Source organism: Manihot esculenta, chromosome 6 (assembly GCF_001659605.2).
Source record: "Manihot esculenta cultivar AM560-2 chromosome 6, M.esculenta_v8, whole genome shotgun sequence".
Lineage (NCBI taxonomy): Eukaryota > Viridiplantae > Streptophyta > Magnoliopsida > Malpighiales > Euphorbiaceae > Manihot > Manihot esculenta.
The window spans coordinates 618,427-645,223 of NC_035166.2; the positions used below are offsets into that span (position 1 = coordinate 618,427).

The 26,797-nt window shown below is 31.8% G+C and overlaps 3 protein-coding genes across 7 annotated transcripts; 1 reads left to right on the plus strand and 2 right to left on the minus strand.

Annotated features, from left to right (window-relative positions):
* Window positions 1-542: 542 nt before the first annotated feature.
* Window positions 543-4,835, minus strand: LOC110618201. The gene is made up of 4 exons (XM_021761303.2): window positions 4,560-4,835; window positions 4,295-4,377; window positions 1,296-1,351; window positions 543-977 (listed from the first exon to the last, which is right to left on the minus strand). Exons 1-4 carry the CDS (start codon window positions 4,729-4,731, stop codon window positions 899-901), a joined length of 390 nt encoding a protein of 129 aa, XP_021616995.1. The 5' UTR covers window positions 4,732-4,835; the 3' UTR covers window positions 543-898.
* A 599-nt stretch (window positions 4,836-5,434) lies between these two features.
* Window positions 5,435-18,886, minus strand: LOC110617426 (potassium channel SKOR). Of its 5 annotated transcripts, none has more exons than XM_021760183.2 (13): window positions 18,400-18,882; window positions 17,118-17,342; window positions 16,950-17,013; window positions 15,317-15,656; window positions 14,151-14,446; window positions 12,781-12,861; window positions 11,538-11,642; window positions 10,633-10,854; window positions 10,189-10,377; window positions 8,967-9,042; window positions 8,566-8,860; window positions 7,015-7,136; window positions 5,435-5,902 (listed from the first exon to the last, which is right to left on the minus strand). In XM_021760183.2, exons 1-13 carry the CDS (start codon window positions 18,633-18,635, stop codon window positions 5,664-5,666), a joined length of 2,490 nt encoding a protein of 829 aa, XP_021615875.1. In that variant the 5' UTR covers window positions 18,636-18,882; the 3' UTR covers window positions 5,435-5,663. The 5 variants fall into 5 exon arrangements, 4 of the variants coding, with proteins under 4 accessions (XP_021615875.1, XP_021615874.1, XP_021615877.1 ...); XM_021760182.2 differs by having other exon boundaries at window positions 5,435-5,905; XR_002488373.2 differs by lacking the exon at window positions 5,435-5,902 and adding an exon at window positions 7,225-7,388 and having other exon boundaries at window positions 7,014-7,136; window positions 18,400-18,886.
* Window positions 18,887-23,645: 4,759 nt separating this feature from the next.
* Window positions 23,646-25,235, plus strand: LOC110617306. The gene is made up of 4 exons (XM_021760023.1): window positions 23,646-24,125; window positions 24,213-24,394; window positions 24,590-25,127; window positions 25,209-25,235. Exons 1-4 carry the CDS (start codon window positions 23,646-23,648, stop codon window positions 25,233-25,235), a joined length of 1,227 nt encoding a protein of 408 aa, XP_021615715.1.
* Window positions 25,236-26,797: the final 1,562 nt, after the last annotated feature.

Genomic DNA, 26,797 nt, shown 5'->3' on the forward strand with positions numbered 1-26,797 from the left:
CTTCTCCTACATTTTGTACCCTACAATCGATGCAACATTTACATATACAGGCTTAGTCTAATGGCTCTTACATTTTGTACCTTACAATCGATGCAATATTTGCACTCAAATAGTAAGTGCTTTTGATCATATCTGAAAAATTTCAAATTTTACTCCCTCAATTCTCAATCTCTATTTTAAAAAAAAAAATATTTAAAAAAAAAAAATCTACACAATTTGTATATTTAGATCAAAATATTTATTAATACAATATTAAAATATACCTTTAATAAGTTTAAACTCAATATAAACAAAAATAGATATAGTAAAAAGCATTACAAATTATTAAATTTGGAAACATTAAATTTTTATTTAATAAAATTAATAAAAAAAATCAACTTTCTAACCTTTCTTTCTAAAAAATAAAAGTGCTAATATAGCATAATATTTAAAAATTAAAATTTTAAGAAAGCGACCATCCTTGCCACACTGCCTCTCTTAGTTGCATCATATCCTTTGGAAGATCCATAAAATAAAACAAATGCATATTGGGGTTGATGGCATATGCAAATTCCACATTTTTTCAAAAGACTCAAAATTCTACGCCCATCGATTCTGGTTTGGATACACATGTTTCTATAATTTCAAAGGAACCACAACAACGACTAGTTTATCTCCAACGCCTATCAACACGAGGATGCTTTTAGGCAACTCTAGGTGTTCACATACAACAAATTCTGCTAGAAACAAGATATGGATTCCCCTAATTCAATGTAATCATTTTCACACATACTATTATCTTATTGTGATTACATCACTTATCTGCCCATGATTCATGCACAATAAATGTGCCTCAAGCCAGGTATGAAATCTATTTGAAGTTCAGTGAATTTTTGTCCCACTTGAAGGGTCCTGTCAACTACTCTTTCTTGTACCTCTTCTCCACCTCCTCCAAATTTTGGATCTCCTTATAATATTTGCATATGCGATAGATACACCTGCACCCATGTACAATCGTACATTATACATGCAATTAAAAATTTAGAGCCCTTTTGCCATTGTGGTTGCAAGCCTAAAAAATGCTATTTAGAAAAAAGGTATCATTTTAGATACTGTTGAAAAAACAAATGCTAAGAAAATTGTTTTCTTATTTTAGTGCTCTTGTGATTAAATATATTAAATATAATTTTAAATTAATTTTTAAATATTTTTTTAACTGATATGTTTGAGAAAGTGTTTTTCTCAAGAGCAGCTTAAATAACAACGTCAAAAAGACCCTTAAAGCAAGTTAATATGTAAATCTGATGGCCACATACCAGTAGAGCAAGCAAGCTGAAGCACATAAAATCACGTTCCTTTGAGCTTTGTAGATCTGCAGAGCAACCCAATTAATCAAGAGAACATAATGATTTTAGCAGCTTCCAAATAAATTTAATTAAAAAACTACATTCTCCTATATCATGTGATCTCACAAGATGGAGCTAAAATGGCTGACACTAAGACTCTTGTGTGCTAATAACATTACCACTCTATATGCATAGTTTAAGAATACAGCTTGATCTTTGAGAAAGCTATACACACGGATTGCCAAGTGAGGGCACAGGGAATTAAGGGAGAAAATGAATAAAATGAAACCAAAACCAGTTGAGTAACGAACCGAGTCGAGTTTTGAAGAGTTCAAGTTTGATTTGTCAAAATTTTTTTGAGTTCAAATTGGTCTCGAGTTTTACTCATTTTGAACTCAAATTTGATTCGGTTAGCAAACAAGCTAATAATCTCGAATAGTTCACGAACAGTTTAATTTATTTACAATTATAGCAAGTTTTACTTTAAAATTAACAAGTTCAAAAACTAAATAATTTTAGTTAAATAAATATATATACAAATTAACTTGCAAATCTGTAAAAAAAACAATCTCTTAAATTTTAACGATATGAATATTTGTAAGCTTTAAGAGTGTAATCAAACTGTGCAGAGATAAATTTTAGAACTCACATTTGGCTCATAAAAATTTATCCAGACTTTAAGCTTAGTTCTCTTATTATATTGAACTCAGCATGTTTAACGGTCTTGTTTACGAGCTAGTTCGTGAGCCTGCTTATGAACTTAAAAATGAGCTAAGCTCAATCCTAAAAGATAAGCTTGAACTTGACTCGTTTAGAAGTCGAGTCAAGCCCGATCGAGTTTTTATCAAGCCGAACTTCGAATAGCTCACGAATAACTTGATTCATTTACACTCTTACAGTTTGAGTGTCCGGCTTCAAATTATAAATTATTACAGCTTGAAATTTCCATTCAGGAAGTTCCACTCATAACGAAGGGAACGATCACATAACAGCTAACTCAAAAATGCTAAGTTAAGCACACCTATCATATCTATTTAGCACACCTGTCACATCTAATGACAATTAAGAAAACAACTAAAATGTTCTTTCAAGGAAAATTAGGAATCACTTCCATTACCAAGAAAATGTTTATCCAGCTCAGTATTCAATCATAAAATTAAATTCCACATCATATGCATTTACTTGAAACGCATGCTCTTATCCAAGTATTCATGTGGAAATATGGAGTATTGTATGCCCACCTGGGAATTTAATGCATTTGAATAAAGCCAATGCTCTCTATCAACAGCTCAATATTCAATCAGAAAATTAAAATTCCACATCATATGCATTTAATTTCAACACATTCTTTTATCAAGTATTTATGTGAAAGTATGTGTGTATGCACACCTGGGAACTTATGCATTTAATAAAGCCAATGCTCTCTATCACTAAGTGTGTAAATCTGTTCTTCACTACACTTACGTAGCACTTTAAAACTCGAAAACATCTTTAGACATTATCTTATTGAGAAAGACAAGAAAGTTACACAACAACATACTAGACATTGAGAGAAACTTCATAAAGTTTAAATGGGCTAACTGATAAATACAAAGAAGATCACAAATTCATTTCTTCTAAAACTAATTGTAATATCAACAATGACAACAATATTGCCAAATACAGCTTTATGTGATAGTTATTATTACATAATTACAAATACAATCATTGTGACCAAGAAAGCCCTTGAGTGCTGAAGTTCCATAGTGTTATACAGGTAAATGAATATAAAACTTCACAAAAATGAGGATCCACAAATGCAAACGCACATTTTCTCTCTCTGAATAACAACTGCTGCATTAGGGAATTTCTTAGATTGGTTTCATCATCCAAGAATGTGAGACCATCCACTCCCAATATCCAAGGTCCAAAGGGAACCTCACATTTTGATTTTGGTACCATAGTTTATTTCACATTCATCTTTATCCTCTCAGTTTCCCACTTCTCCTCAATGAAAAATATTTAGATATTATATACTAAATAAATTTTAATGACATCAAAAGTTACTTATTTAGTCATACAAAAGATAACTTTAAATCTGTCATGAATTTCTTATGATAATAAGTTAAGCCAGGGTAGAAATGCAAGTGAAGTTAAAGGAAACACTGGATGTAAAATAGGTCAGCAAAATGGGGGAATATTGGTAAAGGTAACAATAAAACGAGTCAAGTTAATCTTAACACAATAATAATTTAATAGCCAATGGATAACCATCTGAAAAATAATGGAGAGATTGTCTCAACATGTGCCATAGACTAGCAAACATACAGGTACAAAAGTTGGAGCACTCCAGGGACTAGAAATGAAACCCCACAAGTTTCATCCATGGAATTACACACAAATGTATACATCTTGGCCCTTTGCCTATGGTTAATGCAAAAAGAGTAAACAAAATGCTGCTAATATGTTATTCTCTGGAATTAAGAATAACATTCCTAGAAAGTATTGCAGTTGGTACCGCAAAACACTTAAAAAAGGTCCAAAAAAAGAACATAAAACTTAGAATTGAAATCTAAATCAATTTTCTCTTCCATACAGTTCTAACTATGTTAGTACAATCCTTTCTGTGAGATTGTCAAAAGAAACTTGACATAGACGAATTTGAAATGACATCAGACATTCATTTTGATCTTCTTTCTCTGGGGATGTCTCTTCCTTTATGATACATTTTCTAAACTCTCAGAAAACATTAAGAATGCCACTATTTCATTATTCGTTAAAAACCAGCAGCAGTAAACTTAAAGAAGAAATTTTCCTATCATCTCAATGAGCTAATCTAATCATTGGGGGAACGTATCTACTGCTGAACTGAAAATCAAAGAACAAGGACCAGTCAATCACACAATTTAAGCTTAAACGAAGCAAAATTCCACCTACACTTTCTTCATCAATGTCTTCTAGAAATTAAGTAAGAAGCGGAAAAATTTTACCGATTTCTCATAACGATCCCTCTCAGAGGCAGTGCAGATCTCAGAAGTGCACATCAAGCGATGCTCATTCTTCCAATAGATATCTGTACAAAACAACAAAACCAAAAACCCTAATAATGAGAACCCCCATTTTTGTATCCCATGTCCAAAAACTCAAAACTCCCAATTAAGAAGTCACCAATGCTTAAACACTCCGTTGGATACAAATTTTTTAAGAAAATAAAAGAAGAAGAGAAGAAAATTCAGAGAGAGGAAAGAAGAAAACCGAGGAGCTGGAAGCCAGCGAAAGGAACGATGAAGAGAGCAGGTTGGAGAAGCAGAGAGACAAGAGACACCAATCGATACTTCAAAAGCTTCGGAGATGGAAGGGTTAAGACCGCCGCGAGAACCGCCTCCACAGCGACGACGTAAGTGAGTATCATCCACTGCAACGCCATTTGAGACAGTTATTGCTTTCGGTTTTGCCCTTTCTCTTCTCTGTAGCTTTGGATGCGAAAGGAATTTGACTATTTTTAATCTTGGTTCTTTGCTTGCCAACGAAGGCTTTTTCTGTTATTTTTTGGGCTACTAACTAATAATTTTCTGATTTTGCCATTTCTAATTGTATCAAACTAAATTAATTAATTTTGATTTTTATATATAAAAAATACCTTATATTTTAATTTTATTATATGTATTTTTACTTTTATTTTTTCTTTCTAAAATTTTATTAAATAACAAATAAAAATACCTCAATAGCCCACAAATTAAATAATTACTTTATATTTAAGATCTACTTGTGCTTTTAAAATTTTAATATTACTGACACTTTTATTTTTCATGTCTATCACCTTTTAAACTCTCAACTAACAACCAAATTAATAAAAATTGGATGAAAAGACACAAAGAGAACAGAATTAGACTTTACCGACTTCATTTTTTTATTATACAAAAACTTAATTATTATTAATTTGACATAATAAAAGAATTTAAAAAAAAACACACACATATATTAAAGCATTATAATTATTTAAATAACATACCCATATTTTTCACATTTTCTTTCGATTAATACATAATTTATATATTGTTTTATGTTTTTATCACCTTACATTTGAAATTTTAAGTGTGGATATATAATGTGTAAATTGAAAGTGAATATAACTTTAAAAAAAAAAATTATATCATACCCTCATCGAAGGCTTATCCAATATATAACCTTTAACTCGATATTGTTGAAATTATTTACACAAGGTATCAAATTTGAGTTTGGACCCAATCCAATGAGAAAATATATGTGTACATATATTCAGTTCAAAGTTGTAAAGCAACATATTGGTGATAGTTTGCCAGCGTCCACTGGTTTTTTAATGGTAGATTAGCGATTATGCTATGATTCGCTGACCAAAAATAGCTTCTGGTTATCGTTAATCATATTGACATCAATGATTTTACCACCATTTTCAGACAAAATGCAACTACTCGTGCAATTCAGTTGCTCCATTGCTGCCTTAACAATCTCTTCCATGGTTTCAGGAACCCACAATACCACTCCCTCTCTTCTCTTCTCTGTTGGATCCCAAGGGTGGAAAGGATACACTGTGCATTTCCTTCGTTGCTTTTCAGCTACTGCTGGAAAATAAGATTTTTTTTAGGCACTAGAAGAGAAACCACTTCAAGCATAAAAATCACACCACCTAAGTTTCACAGTACAATGGTCCTACCACATAGGCAATTCTATACGATACAACAAATTAATAAAAATTTAACAAATAAATACATATATACCTAAAAGTAGGTGAGTTAACTATTAAATTATAGTAACTAACTAGTTTTTACTTCTTTTTATACACATGTCTTTATCCTATCCACTTATCGTACTAAGCCTCCTACCACCGTTGTATTCTATAATTTCCCTAAACCAAAGCATAATGATACCCTGTATGTTTGTAATTGGAATAGTTTCTTCTATTTTTGACAAGTAGGCATGGACAAAGCATGTTTTTTGGCTTGAAACTAGAATGGTCCGATAGGAGACTAAAACCAGACTCAAAATTGACCAATGTGTTTCTAGGTCAAAATATATTTTACACCTTCTAAAGATCAAAACAGAAAGAAAATCGTTATTTGATCCCTATAGTATAGAAAAACTCATAAATTAGTCTCATAATTTTAAAAAATACATTAATACATCACTCTGTTAACTTTATTAAATATTGCATAAAAGCTTAAAATACCCTCCATAAGGAATGACTAATTAATAGATATTTTTACAAAACTAAAAGTTCAACTAATGAGTTTTTCTATATCACAGGCATTAAATAGTAAATTTTTCAAAAAGAAATCAACCATTAAATTTGATCATAATTATACGAACTGGAATCAAGGAATACTGTGGTCTTGGTCCCTAAAACCAAAGAACCAAAACCTGCTCGGGCCAAACCAGGCAGCCATGCCTATTGCATAGTGGGGATGATATCATTTGGTGATGATTGTGGAGTCATTGACTGGAAATTGAATTTTATTCCTACAAAAAGTTGGGGTTTTTCTGCTTAAACAATTCCATTGCTTAATAAAATATATGTTGCTGTTTTCTTCTTAAGCTTTTCTTTTGCTTGATAAAAATATTGAACTGATTAATGAATAGCCTGGCACTTTTGGGCGCAACAGATTGTATCCTAGATATATTCCGGCAATAATTATGATTGAATGAAATGCAATGCATGAAATTGTATTAGTACCTTGTATCCCTCCGTGACAATCAGATAACTCAGAGATCTGAGAAGTTCTTGCAGTCTCGAACAGGTTGATAAAGTTCTTGTTGCCACCTAGACGGGCCTCATCAAGTGGTGTATTCCCCCATCTGTAAACAATAGACAAATTGGTTGCAAGAGAAGGAAACTCACATGACAGGAAACAAGAGGTGAAGTGTATGACTCTGCTGAAAATACCATGTTGCTTTCTCAAGTTTATTACAAATCCATTGCATGCACCTGCACTATAATACTGTTTCCTTTGCTATTTTCATTTTTTCTTAAGGGCCTGGCCTTCGAAAGAATTGAATTCACAATAATGTGAGTGCCCAAGGAAGCTTAAAAGACATGGGGAAACAATCCTACATGTGGATGAACTTTGTCAATCCAAAATGGGATAGATTGCACAATTTATGAGTTTAAACTTTCAATATGTAATCAGATAATAGCATTGTAGACAGCTCAAACAAATATTTCTTTTAACTTCTAAGAAATAGAAGAAACGCAAGTTGACTTGTGCAAGTCTGAATAGCAAAACTAACAAACTTCCAATAAATTATATATTTAGTAAGTGTAGAATACACCTGAAGCTCCAAATAGGAGGAGGTGGTGCCATCTACTCTTATCTGGAATTTTTTTCACTAGACTCAGTCCACATGGACCAAGACATAAATATGCAGGATTCAAATGCAAAATAAGTGTATCCCACTATGCATTACTCTCTCCGTCCACGATGGACCATCTAGGTAAGAAATTTCCCACATATCTTGCCCTCAATCCAACTTTTATTGTAAGTTCATTTCCTACTTCGCAGAAAATCTTAAAAATGAAAAATGCGGGGAAAAAAAATTAATGACAAATTAGAATAAAGATCATATGGAAATGAATAGAAAAAGACATGGAAATTTTAAGTGGTTCTTTGATGTGCATAGATCCAAAAAGAGCCGCCTGCATTTATCACTGTGAAGGATAAGTTACAAGCACCTATCTTTAGAATTGCAAAATCTCCTTCTAAGATTAGGAACAGGAGAAACTTGACATTACAAGGATATCCCCCATAATAAGAACTGCCTTAAGCAGTTGGGCTAGCTCTGCTGTACAGTATCACAGGGGGGGCAACGATCCTGTCCACCAGAGTATGCTAGCCTGTTTAGCCTTTTCTTGGAATCCCTATTTTTGAATAGAAGGTTGTTAATGCAACAATGACCTTTGCAAATTCTAACCCAGAAAATTGGGAAGGTAATGATGATGATGGAGTGTGTGTGTGTATATATGAGGCAAAGAGAGACTATATTCATAAAAAAGTAACTAAGAAGATTCACCTGATCAATTATTAAATTCTTTCGTTTTTTATTTTAGATATCAAAAGTGCAAGTCCTGTCACCTAATAGAAATGCTGATCTTCAGGTCTCTATCTACACTAATCTTTGCCAAAAAAAATCGACACTAGTGGCCATAGATTTCTATCATAAGAAACATTCTGCTAGAACGGCCAAAACTGTTTCCTTTTGAGTGAAAGGCCAGGTTTTTAGATTGTACCTGTCCTTTGAGAAAACGCTAGCCCCTGCTTCTAGAAGTAACTTTGCCATTGGGTACAACCCTTCTGAGGCAGCTACGTGAAGTGGTGTCCTGCAATCAAAATTTTTGGCGTTTGGATTCATTCCATTGGCTAAAGCTCTTTTCAAGAGTCCCAAATCCCTCCTTGCAACTGCCATACAGAGAAAACCACCAGCATCATCAATTTCCAGTGTTGCCCCTGCTCTAACTAGCGCGGATCCTACTTCATCATGCCCACCCTTGACAGATTCAAGCAAGGGAGTGTTTCCAAACTTATCTGAGAGGCAAAAATCAAATAAAATTCGCCATTAACTTTGCTTACAATTAAAAGATTTAACACATAGCATAAGATCTGAACAGCAACAATCATATAAGAAGATTACCTGAAATGTTGACATCCACTCCTTGCTCAATAAGGAAAAGTGTTATATCTTCATGTCCTTTAGTAGCAGCAACGTGCTGTAGAAAGTGAAATGATTTTAGGTCTGCTATACAAGAATTAGTTTTATATCTTGTAGAGGGATTCTAAAGCAGCTAAACCCAAAATCTAGAGGAACTGCAACAAGATTAAGATTTGGATTAGTTACTTGAGTGTTCTAATAATTTATCATCATGATGTTATGTCACCACATATCAAAACTCTCTACATCACAACACATAAGAGCTCTCAGCTCCACCTGAAACTAAATATCAGATCTAAAAAATTCATCTCTGATAGACTAAAAAGGTTAACCTTGCTAACTTACAAATGATCAGTGAGCTCTATATCATATCATTCTAATTCAAGAAAGCCAAAAGAAAAGATTGTTGGTTTTATTTTTGGTCCAATCAACAGGTACAAATTGGCTTAGAAAGAAGCATAAATAATAAGGAAAAGAAAAAGTATGGATATGGTTAGAAAGAGGGTACACAAAATGATTATTGATATGTTTAGACATGACTTAAATGCTTTACTAGTTAATAATTCTTTCTTTAAATTTAGTTGAGCTTAAATATCCGCAACTTTAATAGATATTTAATAGACTTAAGAATAGTGTTATCACGGTAAATTCTAGTAAATCAGCAAAATATGAGAGCAAAACAAGGGAGTGCAAAAGTATGATAAACGATCGTCAATCTTGCATAAGGTCTTCACTAATATTTTGGTTAGAACTGATGATCACATCTGCAAAAGAGATGGATTTAAAGACTTTTATGTTCATGGGCTTGCAACCTTGCCTTCTAATTTGATAAAATCTCAATCTGCATAATGGGGTTCTTCCTATTCAATTTTCATCATAATACTAATTAATATGAACAATGAAGATTTATAATTTTTGTTTGTATTTATTCTTGTTTATTTACAAATACATTGCTTGCAAAAACATTAACAAGGACCCATGCATAATGTCAAATTAATAGGGCATTTCCTAAAGCAAAATCAATCAGTTCTTCAATTCATGACCTTATCATACACAAGTTTTCTTTTTAGGGAACTTATCATATGCAATAAGTATCTCAAATAATGATTGTTTATAAAGAAGAAAAATTATGTAACAGTTTAATCTTTGATAAGCATGGGGATTTTTGCAGGACACTCTAGATTAGCTTGGCTAAAAATCATACCAGAGGTGATCTTCCATCATAATCTGTCTTATTAGGATCTGCCCCAGCTCCAATCAGACGTTTCAGCCGATAAAAATCTCCATCATATGCAGCACAATTCAACCTTGTGGCCAAAACTGACTCAGATTTTTCAATGTGAAGTGTGACATCTGACTCCAATAACTCATTCTGCAGATTGGAGTCTTTTCCCTGTCAGTTGAAAAGGTTGGTGAAATGAAGACTTTCCCTGTTCATAATTTGTAGCCAGGAGTATGATTTCTAAGGTGTATTTAACACTCCCCATCCTCCCTCCCCCACTCTCCTTTTCCAATAAAGGGAGATGGTTGTCCATCATCTAAAAGAAGAACTATGCATGCTCACTAATTATTAACAAGCATTTTTAGGTAATAAATGCCAAAAGAATGCAGGAGGAATATACAAGTAATGCTATCAAGAGAAGGTTACCTCAAGGAGATTGTTCAAGATAGTTCGTCCATCAGAGAAGTAAATCTCAAGGATCTCGGTAAATGATCGCTTATCAAGTCGCAAGACCCTGCAAAGTTCCCTAACTCGAACTGTATGTGGCTGAGGAGTGTTGCAAAGAAAAGAAATTTCACCAAATGAGCTATATGCTTGCAGACACATGGGCTCTTCAGTTTCATCATTTCCTTCTTTTCCTAATTCCTCCTGTAGATAATGCTCAAACAATCAAGCAAATGTAGATGCCAAATACGCACACATTCAGATATATGATCAGTTCAAACAATAACGTATGTATATAATTTAACTTAAAAGCATATTATGAAAAATATTGGAGATGCAAAAGCCTTCAAAAATAAGTAAAGATGTAGCAAATAAATCTATGAAATATATCCAGTTTCTCAACAACTTAAATATATTTTGCAGCTAGATTATCATTTAAATAGTTCACAAAAATTTGTTTCATTATATGCTACCAATCCATTTTCCATCAGATTACCTATATTATAAAGAATTTGGTATGACATATTCGCTAGTAAGAAGCAGAGATTTGGAAGGTCAAAGCATCCAAAATAGAAATATCAAATCACAGAGACACTGATAAAAATGAATGTTAAAGCCACATCTTGGACAGCTTACTAATGTAACTCATTCAGGTTAGAATTTAATTACTTAAATTGTAGGCATAGTTAATCCATAAGCTGAATATCATGGACAGCCGAATGATGATAAGATTCAATTTTACAACAAACATAGTAATAGAAAAGATCATTCAATTCAAACCTAAGGAACACTTAATTCAATTAGTAAGGCAAAGTAGGAATAATGCTCTATACTAATGCTTTGAAACATACCACAGCACTGCAGCATGCTAGAAGATGAAGTTTTACCTTTACCAATTCACCATGACAGACAAAATAAAGTTGATCCACTATTTGGCCCTGTTCTATAATCACTTCACCTGGGAGAAAAAACTCCTCATGCACCTTTATTGCCTGATAAACCAAAAGAATAAATGAAAAAATATTCCATGACTTGGTTACAAAGCCAGGTTTTTAATAGCATGACAACAATTCCAAATATAAATTGAAGATGATGACTTGATCTGTCAAGATAATAATAGTAACGTACTTGAGGAAAGGAGATATTCAAGGAGGCATGTTATTGGAGCATTAAGATAATTAAAGGAATTTTGACAGGAGAAAGATAGTTGAAACGATAGTTCATCAAGTAAAAAATATAGAATATTAAACAAAAGAATCAGGGTCACCTGTACATGTGCAAATATATATGAGTTTCACACTGTGATGTAATCACAAATGTGTTTGGAGTTTTGGACTCTGGAGGAATTAGTGAAGCTGGAGTCACAAAACAGTTTTAGAAGTGATAATGTTTTAAGGACTATTCTGACATAAACCAAAAAAGGTCAAAAACATCATTACTTGGTGAAGTGAAAGAAAGAGTGAAGTCTTCAAGTTCACAAAAAGGTATTTTTGAACTAATAGATTGTTGCATAATACCCGTATTAATACCATATTCCAGATTTTCCAATACTCTAAGCTTTACCAAGATTCCAGAACACATTTTTCCAGAAACATATAAAACCACATCACAATTATACTCTGAGCATTACAATATTCAATACCCTTAACATCTTCAAGTGGATGTTTCTGGCACTTAAAATAGAGGATAATCCCCCAATTGTTTTCTGTAAAGGAAAGGTTTTCATGTACTCCATGCTATAATCATTTCATAAAAATCTTCAACCATTTACCATTTTCCCAAAACAAAAAAGACAAAAAAAGAGAAGATAAATTTGGAAATTCGAACAAACTTAAGCAAATCAATCTAGAATAAGTACTTATAAAACTAAATATGAATCAAATACAGTTTAATTAAATGTTAGGAGAGAAAAATTTTAGTTAATTCCATGACGAAGTATAAAAATAAAATTATCTGAAAAAGTAAAAATTTACCTAAATGATCCATTTAGCCCTGTAAAATCAATACTCATAATTTATAGTTGATCAAGTATCATATGCAAATGTTCCTATACAGACCAAGTGACACAAAGAAGAAGCTTAAACATTTCAATTTAATAATTTATTTTGTGCGTCTCATGAAATGGCTTACAATCTGCTTAATGAATCCCAAAGAGCATCCCTTGAAAAGATGAACTTCTTTGATATATGGTTCATACAACTTTTGTGAGATCTGCAAAGAAATTTTAAATTTTATTAGACAAGCAACTAAACACTCTCCATAATGAAGTAGGAGCTCAACTGATCAAAAGAATAAAACAGGATGTACCAAATGGAGAGGAAGAAATTGCTACAGACTGACGGATATAGTACGCCAACCCAACCATAAAAGTCATTATATAAATTATTTATTTTAACATCCACTTCATTCTTCTGGCTATACCATATATCATCTTCCTATAGTTTACCTCATCAATTGAAAACTAATAAAACTGAGGAATCTCTAACTGTATTTGTGGTGGACCACTGCTTGACAAAAATCAGCAAGAGGTCACCATATATGTGAAGTAATGCAGCAAACAATTAAGAAGTATAAGTTACAAAACAAAGAAGAGGAAAAAGCAAGTCAATAAAAGGTATTCATGCCTTCATCTTGAAAGCAAATAGTCAAATTTTATGGGTAAACATCCCAGATAATAAGGTTATAGTGGTATTTATACGCTACTGGAATTTTTCTTAGTTCAAAAATGTTTACCACTCTACTTTTTCTAAATACTTAAAAACTCTAGTTTTACGCACATCATCTCCTATGGTTGGAGAAAACTTGGCCTTATGCTTTATAATACCTTAAAGCACAAACAATAATTAAATATTGGAACAAAATTGACTCATCTTCAGGAGAAAAATATAATATCACACAGTTTTAAATTTAAATGCACATATATTGGGCATCATGAAATCAATAACAGGAATAAATGACGTCCTTCTCATAATTTAATTCAACTAATTCATGCTGAATGATGTGCTTGACTTGCTCTTCTTAATCTTCTTTATCCTATACATAGTCAAAGATTTTCCTTTTTTTTTTCTTTTTGCAATGTTTTCCTCAAGTTTAGCAAGCTGGTTATTGCATTCTAAACTTTAAAGCCACAGAAGTATGGCGTACCAATCCTTTTGAAAGAAATTTTGACATTAAGGAATGGAGATTCTTATCAGGGAATTAGCACAGTTAGAGCATAGCATCAAGGAAAAACAAGGACCAGATTAGAAGTCCTAGTATCTTAAGCATAGCTAATTCAACATGATATTACTAAAGACAGTGGCCAGTAAATTCTCTAATGTCCCTTTCTCTCCCTCAAAAATATATAAGTTTTTCTAGCAAAAGTATATTAAAGGATTTCCTGCTAAACTCTATAAAGAGCAACTCAATGCAGAAAAGAAGAAACAGATAATGTAATCTCTAGCTCTAAAACAGCAATCTTCTTTGCTTGGAAACTATGGTACTTTAGGCATTATCAATACCTTTGCACGTAAAGAAGATGGAATATCCTGAAGGACAGCTGCTTCAGTATAGCTGCGATCAAATTGTAATCTCAAATGGCCTTTGATCTCATTACTTATACCCTTTCCAAGATTGTTTCTATTCATATATTTGATGAGTTCAGCCATTTTATCTCTAAACTTTTCAGTCTTTGATCCTTTTACAATTAATGCAGTCATGTTACCAAGCAGATAAGCACCAAGAATCATGTCAAAAGATACATAAACCATGACAAATATCATTTCCCTGACATTGACTGCATGTATTTCTCCATAACCTGCACCAGAAATCAAACAACTATTACACTTAGAATCCAGCTAGTACACACACTTATAATCTAGCTAGTACGCATAACCCATGTGGAAAATAGCTCAGCCTCACATTACAATGAGAGGTTCATAATTATTTTCATAAATGGCATTCAGTAATAATGACAGATAAATAGCATTCAGACAACACAGTAAAACAGAAACTATTTCTAAATTGTGACAAAAGAATACAAGAAAATACTTTGCTTTTGTTATAGTGGACAGATAATAAAACAAGACTTGATAAGAAGTTGTTTAAAATTTAGAAAAATAAAAATAAAATAAACCTCTAAACCTAAGATTACGTGTGCCTGAAACCAAAATTATAAAGAGTGCTGTGCAAGAAAGGAAGTTAGATCAAATGATTGAACCATTTATTTTAGTAAGATGGATTACTTGGGAAACCTAAATTCAATTGTGTTTCCAATAATACTGTTTGGAGTAAGCAGTGCCATCCAATAAACCAATAAACTAATTCGATTAACATTTCTGGCAAGTCAATGAAATTCATTCATCTTCATTAAAACTTTTGAGCTTTCTACAGGCACTATCTTATATTGAACAATCCAAGGAAAAGATGAAGAAAATACTTCAAGATGAATTATGGAAATTCAATGCATTTTGCTAACTGATAATTACTCAATGTGAAAATCAACAAAATAAGATTTATGGATCAAAATTCATGACAATATATATTATAGGTTATCATAGTGTTGGATAATTTCATTCAAGAGATAAATGAAAATGCGAGTCAAGAAATGAAAGAATCATTGTCTGACCAATCACTTTGAGTTCTACTATAGACAGCAACAAAATGAAATTGAACCAGTAAAATTTACCAACAGTTGCCATGGTAACAATGGCAAAATAGAGCGATGTTATATAACGCTTCCAAAGATCAATGTCTCTGAAGTGTGAATAGTGATAGTCACCCATCTGTAAACTTCCTATCCATGTGTAACCTTCCTCAGAGGGAGGCAAGGTAGTAGCAAGATAGTAAAATATGCAGGCAGCTGTATGTGTGCAATAGAGTTCAACAACAAGAAGTTTCACAATTCTCGTAAAAAGGTAATTGATCCTGATATCTTTCTCCAACCTCTCAAAAAACTCTGACACTCTGCGAGCCCGACTTAGCCTAATCCATAACATGTATCTGGCCGCCTCTTTTCTCCCACAAGCCTGATTAAAGCAGATAGCTTCAGATCACCAGAAAAGTGCTATGCTTGCAGATTATACGTGATAAAATTTAACAGCCGGTAGAGAACAAAGGCGAAAAATGAAGTAATTCATAACATATAGTCATTAAATTGACATGGCTTCCAACTTGTTATTTAGCAAATGATCGCAAAACCCATTCAAAGTAAAAAGATGCAGGTTATGCAGTTAAAATTAGAAGATGATAACTGAATATTTAAATACTTCAGATTTCATATATATCTTCTTCAAAAAAGTGACAATAAGAAAAATGTTTTTTTAATCAAAAAATGTATTGTAGGACTCCCTAATCATGATGACATGGCGTTTATTGTCCCCGAGGATTCTTTTTCCTTTTTATCCCCAAAGGATTCTTTTCCCTTTTTATCTTTCTTATATAGTCTAACTGGTTAGTTAGGAGTACAATAATTCAGATTCTCATTTCTCGTTGTCTGCATGTTCAAGAACAGTTTCATATGCATGTCCCCTATTTCAAGGTCCCATAGCGTAAAGCTATAAATTGACATGAATGCTTCAGTGGGCAGGTAATCCAGGCCAATTAAAACTTAGATGCTGAAGGACCACCAATACATATTCCTAAAAAGCACAAGTTTGTGAGTAATTAATAATTTTATCCATTCAATGAATTCTACCCTCTCTAGCACTTCCACCAGGTGTAGGCCCACGCATTCCCTCCCAAGTTTTTTACCACGACAAAAGTTTTGGAAAGGTAGGAAATTGTGTGCAATTCCAATTGCGTGACTTCCCCTTATCTTTCCTTTACTAATTGATCGTAAAATATTGGGGTGCAGTTGAAATGTAAGAAGTTATTATCTGTGGCAAAAAAAAATAAAGAGTAATATGACTAATCATGCACTTCCAATTCGCTTTTCATGTAAAACAAATACTACACATCAATTAAATTCTATCATTTCAAACTTTATTAAGAAAATGTATAATAAAAAAGAACGTAATTAAATTCTAACCCAGGGCTAAGGAGCTTAAAATGAATAGATTAAATAGTTGAATTTAAAGTCGTATAGTCATTATATAAATCTTAAGTAATTTTGCAAAAATCCGATACAAATATTTAATTTAATGGTAATCCAACTTGCATCAGATGTATCGACCCAATTATTCATACTCCCAATGGGCTATTTAAAAGTCAACTAAACTTGAAAGCTGATTCAAAATCATGAATGACTTGCAAGCACCTGCATTATTCTTCAACAATAAAATACTAAGAAGAGGAAAGGGAAGGTGAAATTAAAAAGTCACCTTGTAGATAGCATCCCAGGGAAGACAACCCAAAATATCAACCAAAAACCGAGATTTCAAGTACCTGAAAAGCAGAAAATTGCAATAATTCTGCTTCACAAGAGACTATGAATAAAACAATTAAAACGGAAAAGAAAAAAGAAAGAAAAAGTAAATAAAGCGGCGAACCTAATGGCAATGAGATTTCGATTGTAGACCAAGCGATGGGAATGAGTGTCGCGATAGGCAACAAAGAAACGAACAATAATGTCAATTAGAAAAGCGATCTGCCCAGCAATGTCGAGAAGGAAAAGGTTCTCTGGGAGACCTCTGAAGAATCCAAACTCCAATGGAGTGAAAAAAGATGAATAAATCGCCCATATCAGTATGAAATGCGTCCATGCTGTGTACCACCTGCAAATGCAAGTGCAACGTCCCACTTCTCTTTTATATAATATCGACTAACTATGATTGTCTAACTTTCTTCTTCTCTTCGCGCCATAAACATCAATTTGTTGCTCATCATTACGTAAGAACCATGAACAATGACACACCCGCACGACGTGTCATCAATACGCGGTACTTACAAAGTTAAAAATATTTAAATTTTATTTTTTACTACGAGAATTTGAAAATATACTTTTTATATTGTTAAATTTTAAACCTTAATGCAAATTCCTAAATTAATTTCATTAGCTTTCATCATAAAATTATATAAATATTAATTTATATCGAATGATAAATATATTTAAATAAATTTTAAGATATTTTATATTTTATTCTTTCAATCTTTTGATCTCCCGTTTCCAATTTCTATTAAAAATAAATGAATTAATTTAATTAAGTTAACTTTTTTTTTCTTTTTAATATTGATTTAATTTTTCTTTTGAGATAAATTTAAAGTGTTAATAAAGATTTTGGATAATCAATATATGGTTAATTGAAACCAAAAGGTTAAAAAAAAAAAGCTGATAAACTTTTAAGCTATTTTTGGAATAATATTGAGAAATTAAAAGTAAATTTAAAATTTATGTTAAAAACTCTTTTAAAAATATTATTAAAATTAAAATAAATTTAAAAAAATTTTAGTAAATATAAAATTGTAAACAAATTAGTAATCATTCAAAGTACTTGGTAGTTAATAATCAATAACAACGACTATATCAAATAAAATAAAAATTAGGATCTTAAGATTGAAATATGAATTAATAATTAATATTTAGTTGATATATGCCCCAATCAGTTCTTACGCTATTTCTGAAATAATATTTTTTCTTAATAATCAATTGCTATTTTTAATATTTAGGATAAGGAATATTTTTCAACAAATTTTTATATAAATAAAATATTTTCAAATTAATTTTCGCATATTTCCATATATAGTATTGAAAAATAAAATTGACGAATAGGTTCATGAAACCAATCCAAAAACGAATGGTGTTTGATAAAGGCCGAAAAGAAAATTGATTACCAGTCATCAGGGCGAATGATAAAGCCACGGTGAGAAGCTGAAGAAGAACCGCCTGCGACGCTGCTTCCATTTCCATCTCTCACAATCTCTCCACCAATTCCACCAATCGAATCATTTCTAAACAAACACAGAAGCTTTTTCCACTGCGGCTTATTGTCACTCTTCTCCTCCACAAACTCTTCCTCTTCCGAATCACTGTCTCTTCTCTCTTGCTTCCGCTGCATCATCATCATCATCAATCCCTCTCAGATCTCAGCCAAAGGCAGCTAGATTTTCACAGTAAACGGAAATGCAAGTGCGAGAGTGAGAGTAGTATTGAGAAAGAAACTGAATCGTCAGTGTGTTATTGAGAATGGATTTGATGGGAACGGGAGAGATTTTCATCTTTTGGTGATATTCCATTTTTTTTCTACTTCACTTTCTTGAGGTTAAAGCATTGAGAATTTTTTGACTGTAGCAAGTATTTGGCTGGCAAATAGAATCTGTCCGTCTGATTGTCGGTGTAACTGTGTCAAAAATAAAAGTTGAGGAACGCTTTAGGATTATGCTTTAAATTTCATTAGTTTAATAATAACAATGCCTTATGATTCATAAATATGGTCCAAACCATTAAAAAACATTAAGGGATAGTAACCAAATTGCTTATGAATTATTAAAATTTTGTTTCAATAAAAATTTATTTGATTTGATTGATTTAATTTATTATTTAAACTAATTAAATTTGAATTTAATTTTTAATTTTATTTAAAAAACAAGTGAAACTCAAATTTATAGATATTTAATACATTAAAAATCTATAAAGTTTGTGTATTTATAATATGAATTGGCTAAATAAATATATTTATTTAATTAAAATTATTTAATTTTTAAATATTATTTTTAAATTAAAACTTATTATTTTATATATTAATTGAATATACTTATTTAATTAAAATTATTTAATTTTTAAATATTATTTTTAAATTAAAATTCATTATTTTATATATTAATTGATCCAAGTTATTTGAAATTTAATTTGATAAAGTCTTTACTCGTCAACTCTCATTTACTAAATTTTAACATATAATTTTTCTAAAAAAGAAATTCAATAGAATTCAATTCATTTTTAATCATGAAATAATTCAAAATCAATTTAAATGTAATTAATTGCATTGAAGTATTTTATATTAAATAAATTAATAATAAAATTTAAATTAATTTAATTTATTTGTTATTTTTTAAATTAAAATTAAATATTTATTTTTATAAATAACAATTATTATCACATTCATTGAAAAAATATTATTAATATTTTTATAATATTTAAAATTTAAATTTTATATAATTTTTTATCATTAAAAATATAAAACTATTTTATGTAATTAACAAAATAATATAATAAATTTTTAATATTAATTATAAATGTATTAAGTATTAATAATCACTATTAAATTAAAATAATTTTTGCAAAGTGTATTTATTAATTAAAAATAATAAATAAATTTAAAAATAAAATTAATTAATTAAAAGCTATTTAAGTAATTTTGATGTAAATAACTTTAAGTAAAATTATTTTTGATAAAATTCTATTAATTTTCGTAATATTTACTTTTAATTCAAAATTAATTCTCCTAAAAATTTTAGAGAATTAAATTTTTATACTATTGATTTTGCTATACACAAAAATCTGCGAAAAAAATTATTTTTTAAAAATTCTTTTAAAATTTATCATTCCAAATAAAAGCTAAATAAATTAATTTTAAATTTATTATTGTACAGCTAAGTTCTAAATAAACTTAAAATTAAAAAAAAATTGATAAATCAAATTTAAACTTTTCAATTCTCAACTGACTTATCTTTAATACACACTTGACTCAACCTAATATTATGTGTTAGATATGGCACTGACATATTCTAATGTTGTAACTAGTTTACAAAAAATAATTTATATTTAAAAAATAATTTTTTAGAAAGTATTTTTTATTATTTAATTTTAATTTAAAAAATAAAATATATCAATAAATAATGACTTTTTTTAAAAATATATATATATATATAGTCATTTTTCTTAACTTATCTCAATTTTTATTTTGAACAGAAAAATATTTTTCTTTAATTAAATTCTTTTAAATATTTTAAAATTAGAAAATATGAATACGTTTTTAAAAAAAAAATATTTTATGTGAAATAAATAGAATCATTTTGGATTACATCTAGTAAAGAAAGCACAATAATCGGTACTAAGTTGATAAAAGTTGGAATATAATTCGCTATATATGAAAACTTGAAATATCAAATATTGATATTATGATTTTTTTTTTTAGTTTTGATATTTATATTTCAGTAAAATTCTATTAGCTATTTTAGTTAATTCATCAATATTTTTGCAATATATATTAGTTCCATTTTGATTTTTAAGAGGAATGGAAAATGGGTTCATCTTTAATTTATTTATGAAATTTTGGCGCAATTTGTATTTAGTCAATTATAAAATAAATAATTAATAAAAAATAGTTAAGTAATGAATTCAAAAAATTAAATTAAAAATAATTAAAATATATTAATAATGTGTGTGAAAAAAAGTTGTATCGCGATTGGTCATTCTACAAGAAAGATAATGCGAAATAGCTAGTATCTATAATAGTTATTTCGACACTCAAATCAATAAATCGAAAAAAATGATAAAGGTAAAGAATTATTTAGAAGTCAAGAGTATTTGTATAAAAATATGTATTTTGATTTATATGATCATTAACTTTCATACTGTAAGAAAAATGGAGTTAGTTATTACATCTCTTACTAATACAATTAGTATCGACTAATTGATAAATAATCTCGTAATTATAAGTTAATTGATAGAGATGTGTTATATTATACTTCCTAGCACTGTGGTACGGTATTTGGATTTTTCTTTTCATAAGTGGAATTGTGTATCGGCTTATCGGCTTATCAGCTTATCATACCCTTATCATGTAATTATGTTTTATAGTGATAGTTCATAACTTATTTTGTGCAATTGTTGTGTCAATTAATTAATAATTTTAATTTTAAATTTAAATAATGATCTTATGGAATAGAAAGATTTCAACACAGTTGAGTTGAAATTAATTGATAGAGATGAAACTGTATTGCTATGGAACATTAAAATCTTTTTAAAAAGTGAAATTTCCTTTTTATATATATATAACTAAAGCAGTAACTTTTGTTATGATAAAGGATATAATCTTATTCTCTCAAAGATATAATGGAATACAACGAAATTTCAACCCAAAAAACAGTGTTTTGTCCCTCATTTCAAATGATTTGATAGAACATAAGCTTTAGCTTTGGGTGCAAATGTCAATCTCAAATGAATTAGCAACTATCAAAGTAATACTTTTTACCAAATATTTCATAATTAATATAAAATTTATATACATGCAAAATAATAATAATAATAAGGGAGATTTACAATTTAGTTCTTGGGTATTGCCATTATTAACAAGTCAGTCCCTATATTTTCAGAAACCTATTAAAACGTCCTTACATAATCAAACCGTTAACAAATCAGTCCTTCCATCTACTATTACCCTCTTTTCCGTTAAAAATTAGATGAAAGGACCAAAATAACCTTAGTGCAACTTTTCCCAAAATCGATAATCTCTCTTCTCAAATCCCTATCCTCTCTCTTCTCCCGAAAATAAAAACCTCTGTTCTCAAATTCCTAATTTCTCTTTTCTTCCCAAATCGATAACCTCTCTCTTTCTAAATTCCTAACTTTCTGTCTTCTCCGCAGTCGATAACTTCTCTTCTCAAATCTCTAACTTATCTCTTCTTCCCTAAATCCTCTCTTCTCGACTTTGTTGGTTTTTGTCGAAGAGAAGTTGGTTTCTGTCGAAGAGAAGTTGTGGTCTCAATTTTGTTGATTTATGTCGAAGAGAAGTTGTGGTCCCGATTTTGTTGGTTTCTGTCGAATAAGTGGGGAAAGGTAACTTTTTGTGCTTTCTTTTATTTTTTTTTTCTTTGGACGTGTGATCATAATATTTATATTATAGTAAAGCATGTGAGTACCACTTACTGTTACTGATAGTTTTAGTGTATTTTTTTTTCAGGAGATTTTGACTAATTAAAGAATGTGTGATTCATGTGTGCAGGTCTGAAGACATGGCTGTGGAAGATAGATTTACTGTGGTGTTGACATATGAAAACAAAACTGATTCCTTATATAATGTCCCCATTGCAAGGTATTCGTACATATCCTTGTTGTCTGATGTTTATAAGATGTTTAACATAGCTGCATCGTTTGTTTCGTTTGTTACTGGTAGTGCGATGAGTGTAGAAAATGATGATGATTTAATGTTGGCTTTTGAGTTGTACAAACGTAGTCATAAATTGCCTTTGACTGTACAAGTAAAGGGGGTCCCTCTGGATGATGTTTATATTATTGGTGAGGGCAATAATACTGGTGAGGGCAGTAATACTGGTGAGGGTGGTAACCTTTGTGAGGGTGGTAATACTGTTGAAGATATTAATCTTGATGATGCCTTAGGTAGAAACACTCCCCCATTAAGTAGGGATGGGTCCACAAGAGGTAGGGGCAAGAGTGTGCCATTAAGAGGAAAGGGAGGAAGAAGCAGTTTTACTAGAGGTAGAGAGATAAGACAGGAAAGGGTTAGTGAAAGTGGGCAGTTAGGGGGAGGGACCAATGAATCACCATAAATTGATTCTGAAAGTGATGTATCATTCAATGAAAGTGAGGTTGGAGATGATTTACCTGAAGAAGTTGTATTTGACAATGAGATTAGTACTGAGGAGTCAGATGAGTTATCAGATTATGCTAGTGACAATGACAAAGAGATTGAAGATAGTGAGAATGAGGCTTATGATCCAAATAATAGGAAGAAAAAATATATTGATCCTTATCATGGCATGTATGATGATCCCTTCCAACACAATGAAGGGGAAGAGATTTTGTTTAAAGAGGGCTAAGTTTTTAAGGACATTGTAACTTTGAGGAATGCGTTGAGAGATTATGCTATTAAGGGGGGATATGATATTACAAGAGTTAAAAATGACTCTAGTAGATTAACAGCTAAGTGTTCCAGTACAGGATATCCCTGGAGGTTTCATGCATCAGTTTTGTCTGACCAAGTTACTTTCATGGTTAAGACTCTGCATGATGAGCACACATGCATAAGACTATTAAGAAATGAAAATTTGAATTCAAACACTAAGTGGATAGTAGAAAAACTTAGGGGAAAGCTGAGGGCAGACCCTGACATGAGTTGATGGAAAAATGGGGTGTGGAAGTTCATGTGTGGCAATTATATAGAGCTAAGTGCAAGGCTAGAGATGAGAATATGGGCATGCATTGTGAAAGTTTCAAAAAACTTAAGAAATATGTCCATTATTTGCAAACATATAACCCGGGTACAGTTGTAAAAATTCAGTCAGCTCCAAGGGTTAATGAAGATGATCCTTTTGTTTTTCAAAGAATATGGATTATGTTTGATGCTATAAAGTCTGGGTTTGAGAATGGTTGCAGACCCTTTATAAGATTAGATGGTTGCCACTTGAAGGGTCCATATGGAGGGATTTTCCTAGTTGCAGTCATACTGGATGGAAATAGAGGTGTGCTACCTCTTGCATTTTCTATAGTTGAAGCAGAATGTGGTGATAGCTGGACATTTTTCCTAAAAAATATTTATTCTTGCATTGGTGGAGGAACTAATGATAGGCCTTTAACTATTATGTCAGATAGGCAAAAGGTATGAATTAATATTTCATTTTTTTTAATTTAGCATATTGAACTATGTGCTATTAATTTAAGTTACTAACTATTTTTTTGGTTGTAGGGACTCGTTGATGCTGTCAAAAATATATTTCCCAATGCATCTCATAGAGTTTGTTGCAGGTATTTATACATGAATTTCAAGAAAGAGTTCCCTGGACTCATGCTCAGAGATGATTTTTGGAATGCTGTAAAGAGTACTCATTCTTATGAGTTTTGGCTTCACATGAAGAATTTGAAGCCCAAGTGAGATCAAAAGCCATATGACTGGTTGATCAACATACCCTTCAGTCAATGGAGTAGACATGCATTCTAGCCTGAAGCTAAGTGTGATAATTACACTAACAATATGACCGAATCATTCAATGCATGGATAGTGAAATTGAGAGGTTTGCCTATTATCAATATTATTGAATCTATTAGGCAAAAATGTATGGTTAGGTTGCATCAAAGATTTGCTAAAGCTCAAACATGGGAAGAGATAGTTACACCAAGAACAAAGAAAGTATTGAATAAGATCATTACTGCCAGTAGGTTTCTTAAGTTGCTCCCTGGTAGAAATGAAGAGTATGAGGTTCATGAGGGTCCATATAGGTTTGCTGTTAGTTTAGCTAAAAGGACATGCAGTTGTGGATGGTGGGATATAAGTGGTTTACCATGCAAGCATGCTGCTAGAGCAATTGCATATGTTAGGGGTAATATTGAAGAGTTTTGCCATGAATATTACACTGTGCAGTGCTATTCAAGAGTTTATGCAGGTGCCATACATCCTGTTCCTCAAACTGAGCTTGAACCTGATAATGAACACCCATCAATGTTGCCACCTCCTTTGAGGAGGCAACCGGGAAGGCCAAGGAAGGCTAGAAAGAGAGATGAGAGTGAACCACCAGCAAGAGGAAGGAGGACATCAACTGTCACTTGTGCTAGGTGCTTACAAACATGCCACAATAAGAGAACTTGTCAATATGCTGCTGTTGGGGTAGCTATAAAATTTGTTTGCTTGCATATAATAAATCCATTTTAACCTTTTTAACATTTTTATGTATTTCTCTAATTGCAGGCAAATATGGCTGCAAGTCAAAAGTAGAGAAAAAACACTACTGCATCAGGTGCGGGGACTTCAAGAGGGGTTAATACTAACCAAGTGGGATCAAGTGGTGGACCAACTACCTAAAGGAGCCTTTGGAATATCAAATGATCTTTTTTGAGAATGTTGTTAGTTGATGGGATATAATTTGTACATTTTAGAAAAACATGTATTTTGGGGCATTGGATTGAGCTTTTTGTCTATTTGGAAATATTGTAAATGTAATACCCGGCTAGATTCAGATATCGGAATTCCTACCGTCCGGTGGAATGTGAGGATATCAGAGGTCTCTGGAAGGGTAAGAGAAAGTTTTTCCAAAATGTTTTCAAGTGTTTTAAAGGTTTAGAATGGAAAAGGATTTAGTTTTGAAGAGAAAAGGCAAAGGAGGCATTTTGCCATGTTCGGCCGCCGAAGGTAAAGTTCGGCCGCCGAAAGTGCCCTAGATTCGGCCCCCAAAGGCAATGTTCGGCGGCCGAACGTTGCATGGTTTTGCATGCAGTTTCGGCTGCCGAAGCTGAGGCGGTTGTTCATCTATATAGGGCACCGAGTCCAGAAAACAGAGGAGGGTTTCGTCTCTCTTTCTAGCCTAGGTGAGTTCTTGATCTCCTTGGATTGTTTTCATAGTTTTCCTTCAAATCTTTCAAAGTTAAACAAGTTTTAAGTAAGTTTTATGTGTTTTTGAAGAGTTTGAAAGCTTGGAGAAGTTTGGAGCTTGACTCTCCATATCTTTGAGTTTGGATCACACCAGCCTTTGTTCTTCAAGAGGTAAGTGGAGATCCTTGGTGTTTCTCCTGTTTTCTATGAGTTTTATGAAGGGAAGGGGAGTTAATGCTTGACTTTGCATGAATTGTGCATATTAGGGTTTATGGACCCTTTATGCTTTATGTTTGTTTGATGAGCTTGTTTGTTGGAGTTTAAGTTATCTTAAGCTCCTATATGTTTGTTGTAGGAGGTATGGATGAGTTGGTGAGGTTGGATGTATGTTGGGAAGGCTGGGAAGGTGTGGGAGGCGTGTTTTTGCACGAAGCTGAGTTCTGGATGAACTCAGGTTCGGCAGCTGAAGGAGGATTCGGCCGCCGAATATGCCCGACTTTCGTCTCTGGAGGAGACATTCGGCCGCCGAAGGTGCTGCTGAAGGTGCCCTGTCTAGCCTTCCTTTGCTTGTTTTGCATGCATGTGTTGAGGTGTTCTAGAGGGGTTTTGAGGAGTTGTTTATTAGTTGTATAGAGTATGTTTGGTACCTCATTTGAGTCCTCCATTGTAGGATTGGACCCGAGGAACCGAAGTGTTTAGCAGTAGTAGCTGCTTCAGAGTTAGAGGTGGCCCAGAGTTAGCCAAGCAGTGGCTACAGGTGAGTGGAACTAAATTTAATATTTTAACTTCATGACACGTTTCTAGCATGATCCATGCATCATCAAATGCCATGTTATGTATTAGGTTGTGTTGCATTAGAATTCACGAATATGATGCATTGCATAAGATGTTATTCCTGTGGATGAATGTTGGATGATCCTTAGCCCTTGATAGAGCTCAGATACAGAGTTATGGCATGAGATAGCCAT

What these genes read in the sequence shown, in the direction of transcription:
- LOC110617426 (XM_021760182.2), bottom strand. Translation starts at nt 18,635, where the DNA reads ATGATGATGATGATGCAGCGGAAGCAAGAGAGAAGAGACAGTGATTCG. An exon ending in GTCATGGTGAATTGGTAAAG is followed by an intron (nt 10,855 to 11,537) that starts GTAAAACTTCAT and finishes CATTATCTACAG; the next exon opens with GAGGAATTAGGAAAAGAAGG. An exon ending in AGCGTTTTCTCAAAGGACAG is followed by an intron (nt 7,137 to 8,565) that starts GTACAATCTAAA and finishes TATTGTTTACAG; the next exon opens with ATGGGGGAATACACCACTTG.
- LOC110618201 (XM_021761303.2), bottom strand. Translation starts at nt 4,731, where the DNA reads ATGGCGTTGCAGTGGATGATACTCACTTACGTCGTCGCTGTGGAGGCG. An exon ending in CGCTGGCTTCCAGCTCCTCG is followed by an intron (nt 4,378 to 4,559) that starts GTTTTCTTCTTT and finishes TGTTTTGTACAG; the next exon opens with ATATCTATTGGAAGAATGAG. An exon ending in GGGATCGTTATGAGAAATCG is followed by an intron (nt 1,352 to 4,294) that starts GTAAAATTTTTC and finishes GTTGCTCTGCAG; the next exon opens with ATCTACAAAGCTCAAAGGAA.
- LOC110617306 (XM_021760023.1), top strand. Translation starts at nt 23,646, where the DNA reads ATGGAAAAATGGGGTGTGGAAGTTCATGTGTGGCAATTATATAGAGCT. An exon ending in ATGAAGAATTTGAAGCCCAA is followed by an intron (nt 24,395 to 24,589) that starts GTGAGATCAAAA and finishes ATGTATGGTTAG; the next exon opens with GTTGCATCAAAGATTTGCTA. An exon ending in GTCAATATGCTGCTGTTGGG is followed by an intron (nt 25,128 to 25,208) that starts GTAGCTATAAAA and finishes CTCTAATTGCAG; the next exon opens with GCAAATATGGCTGCAAGTCA.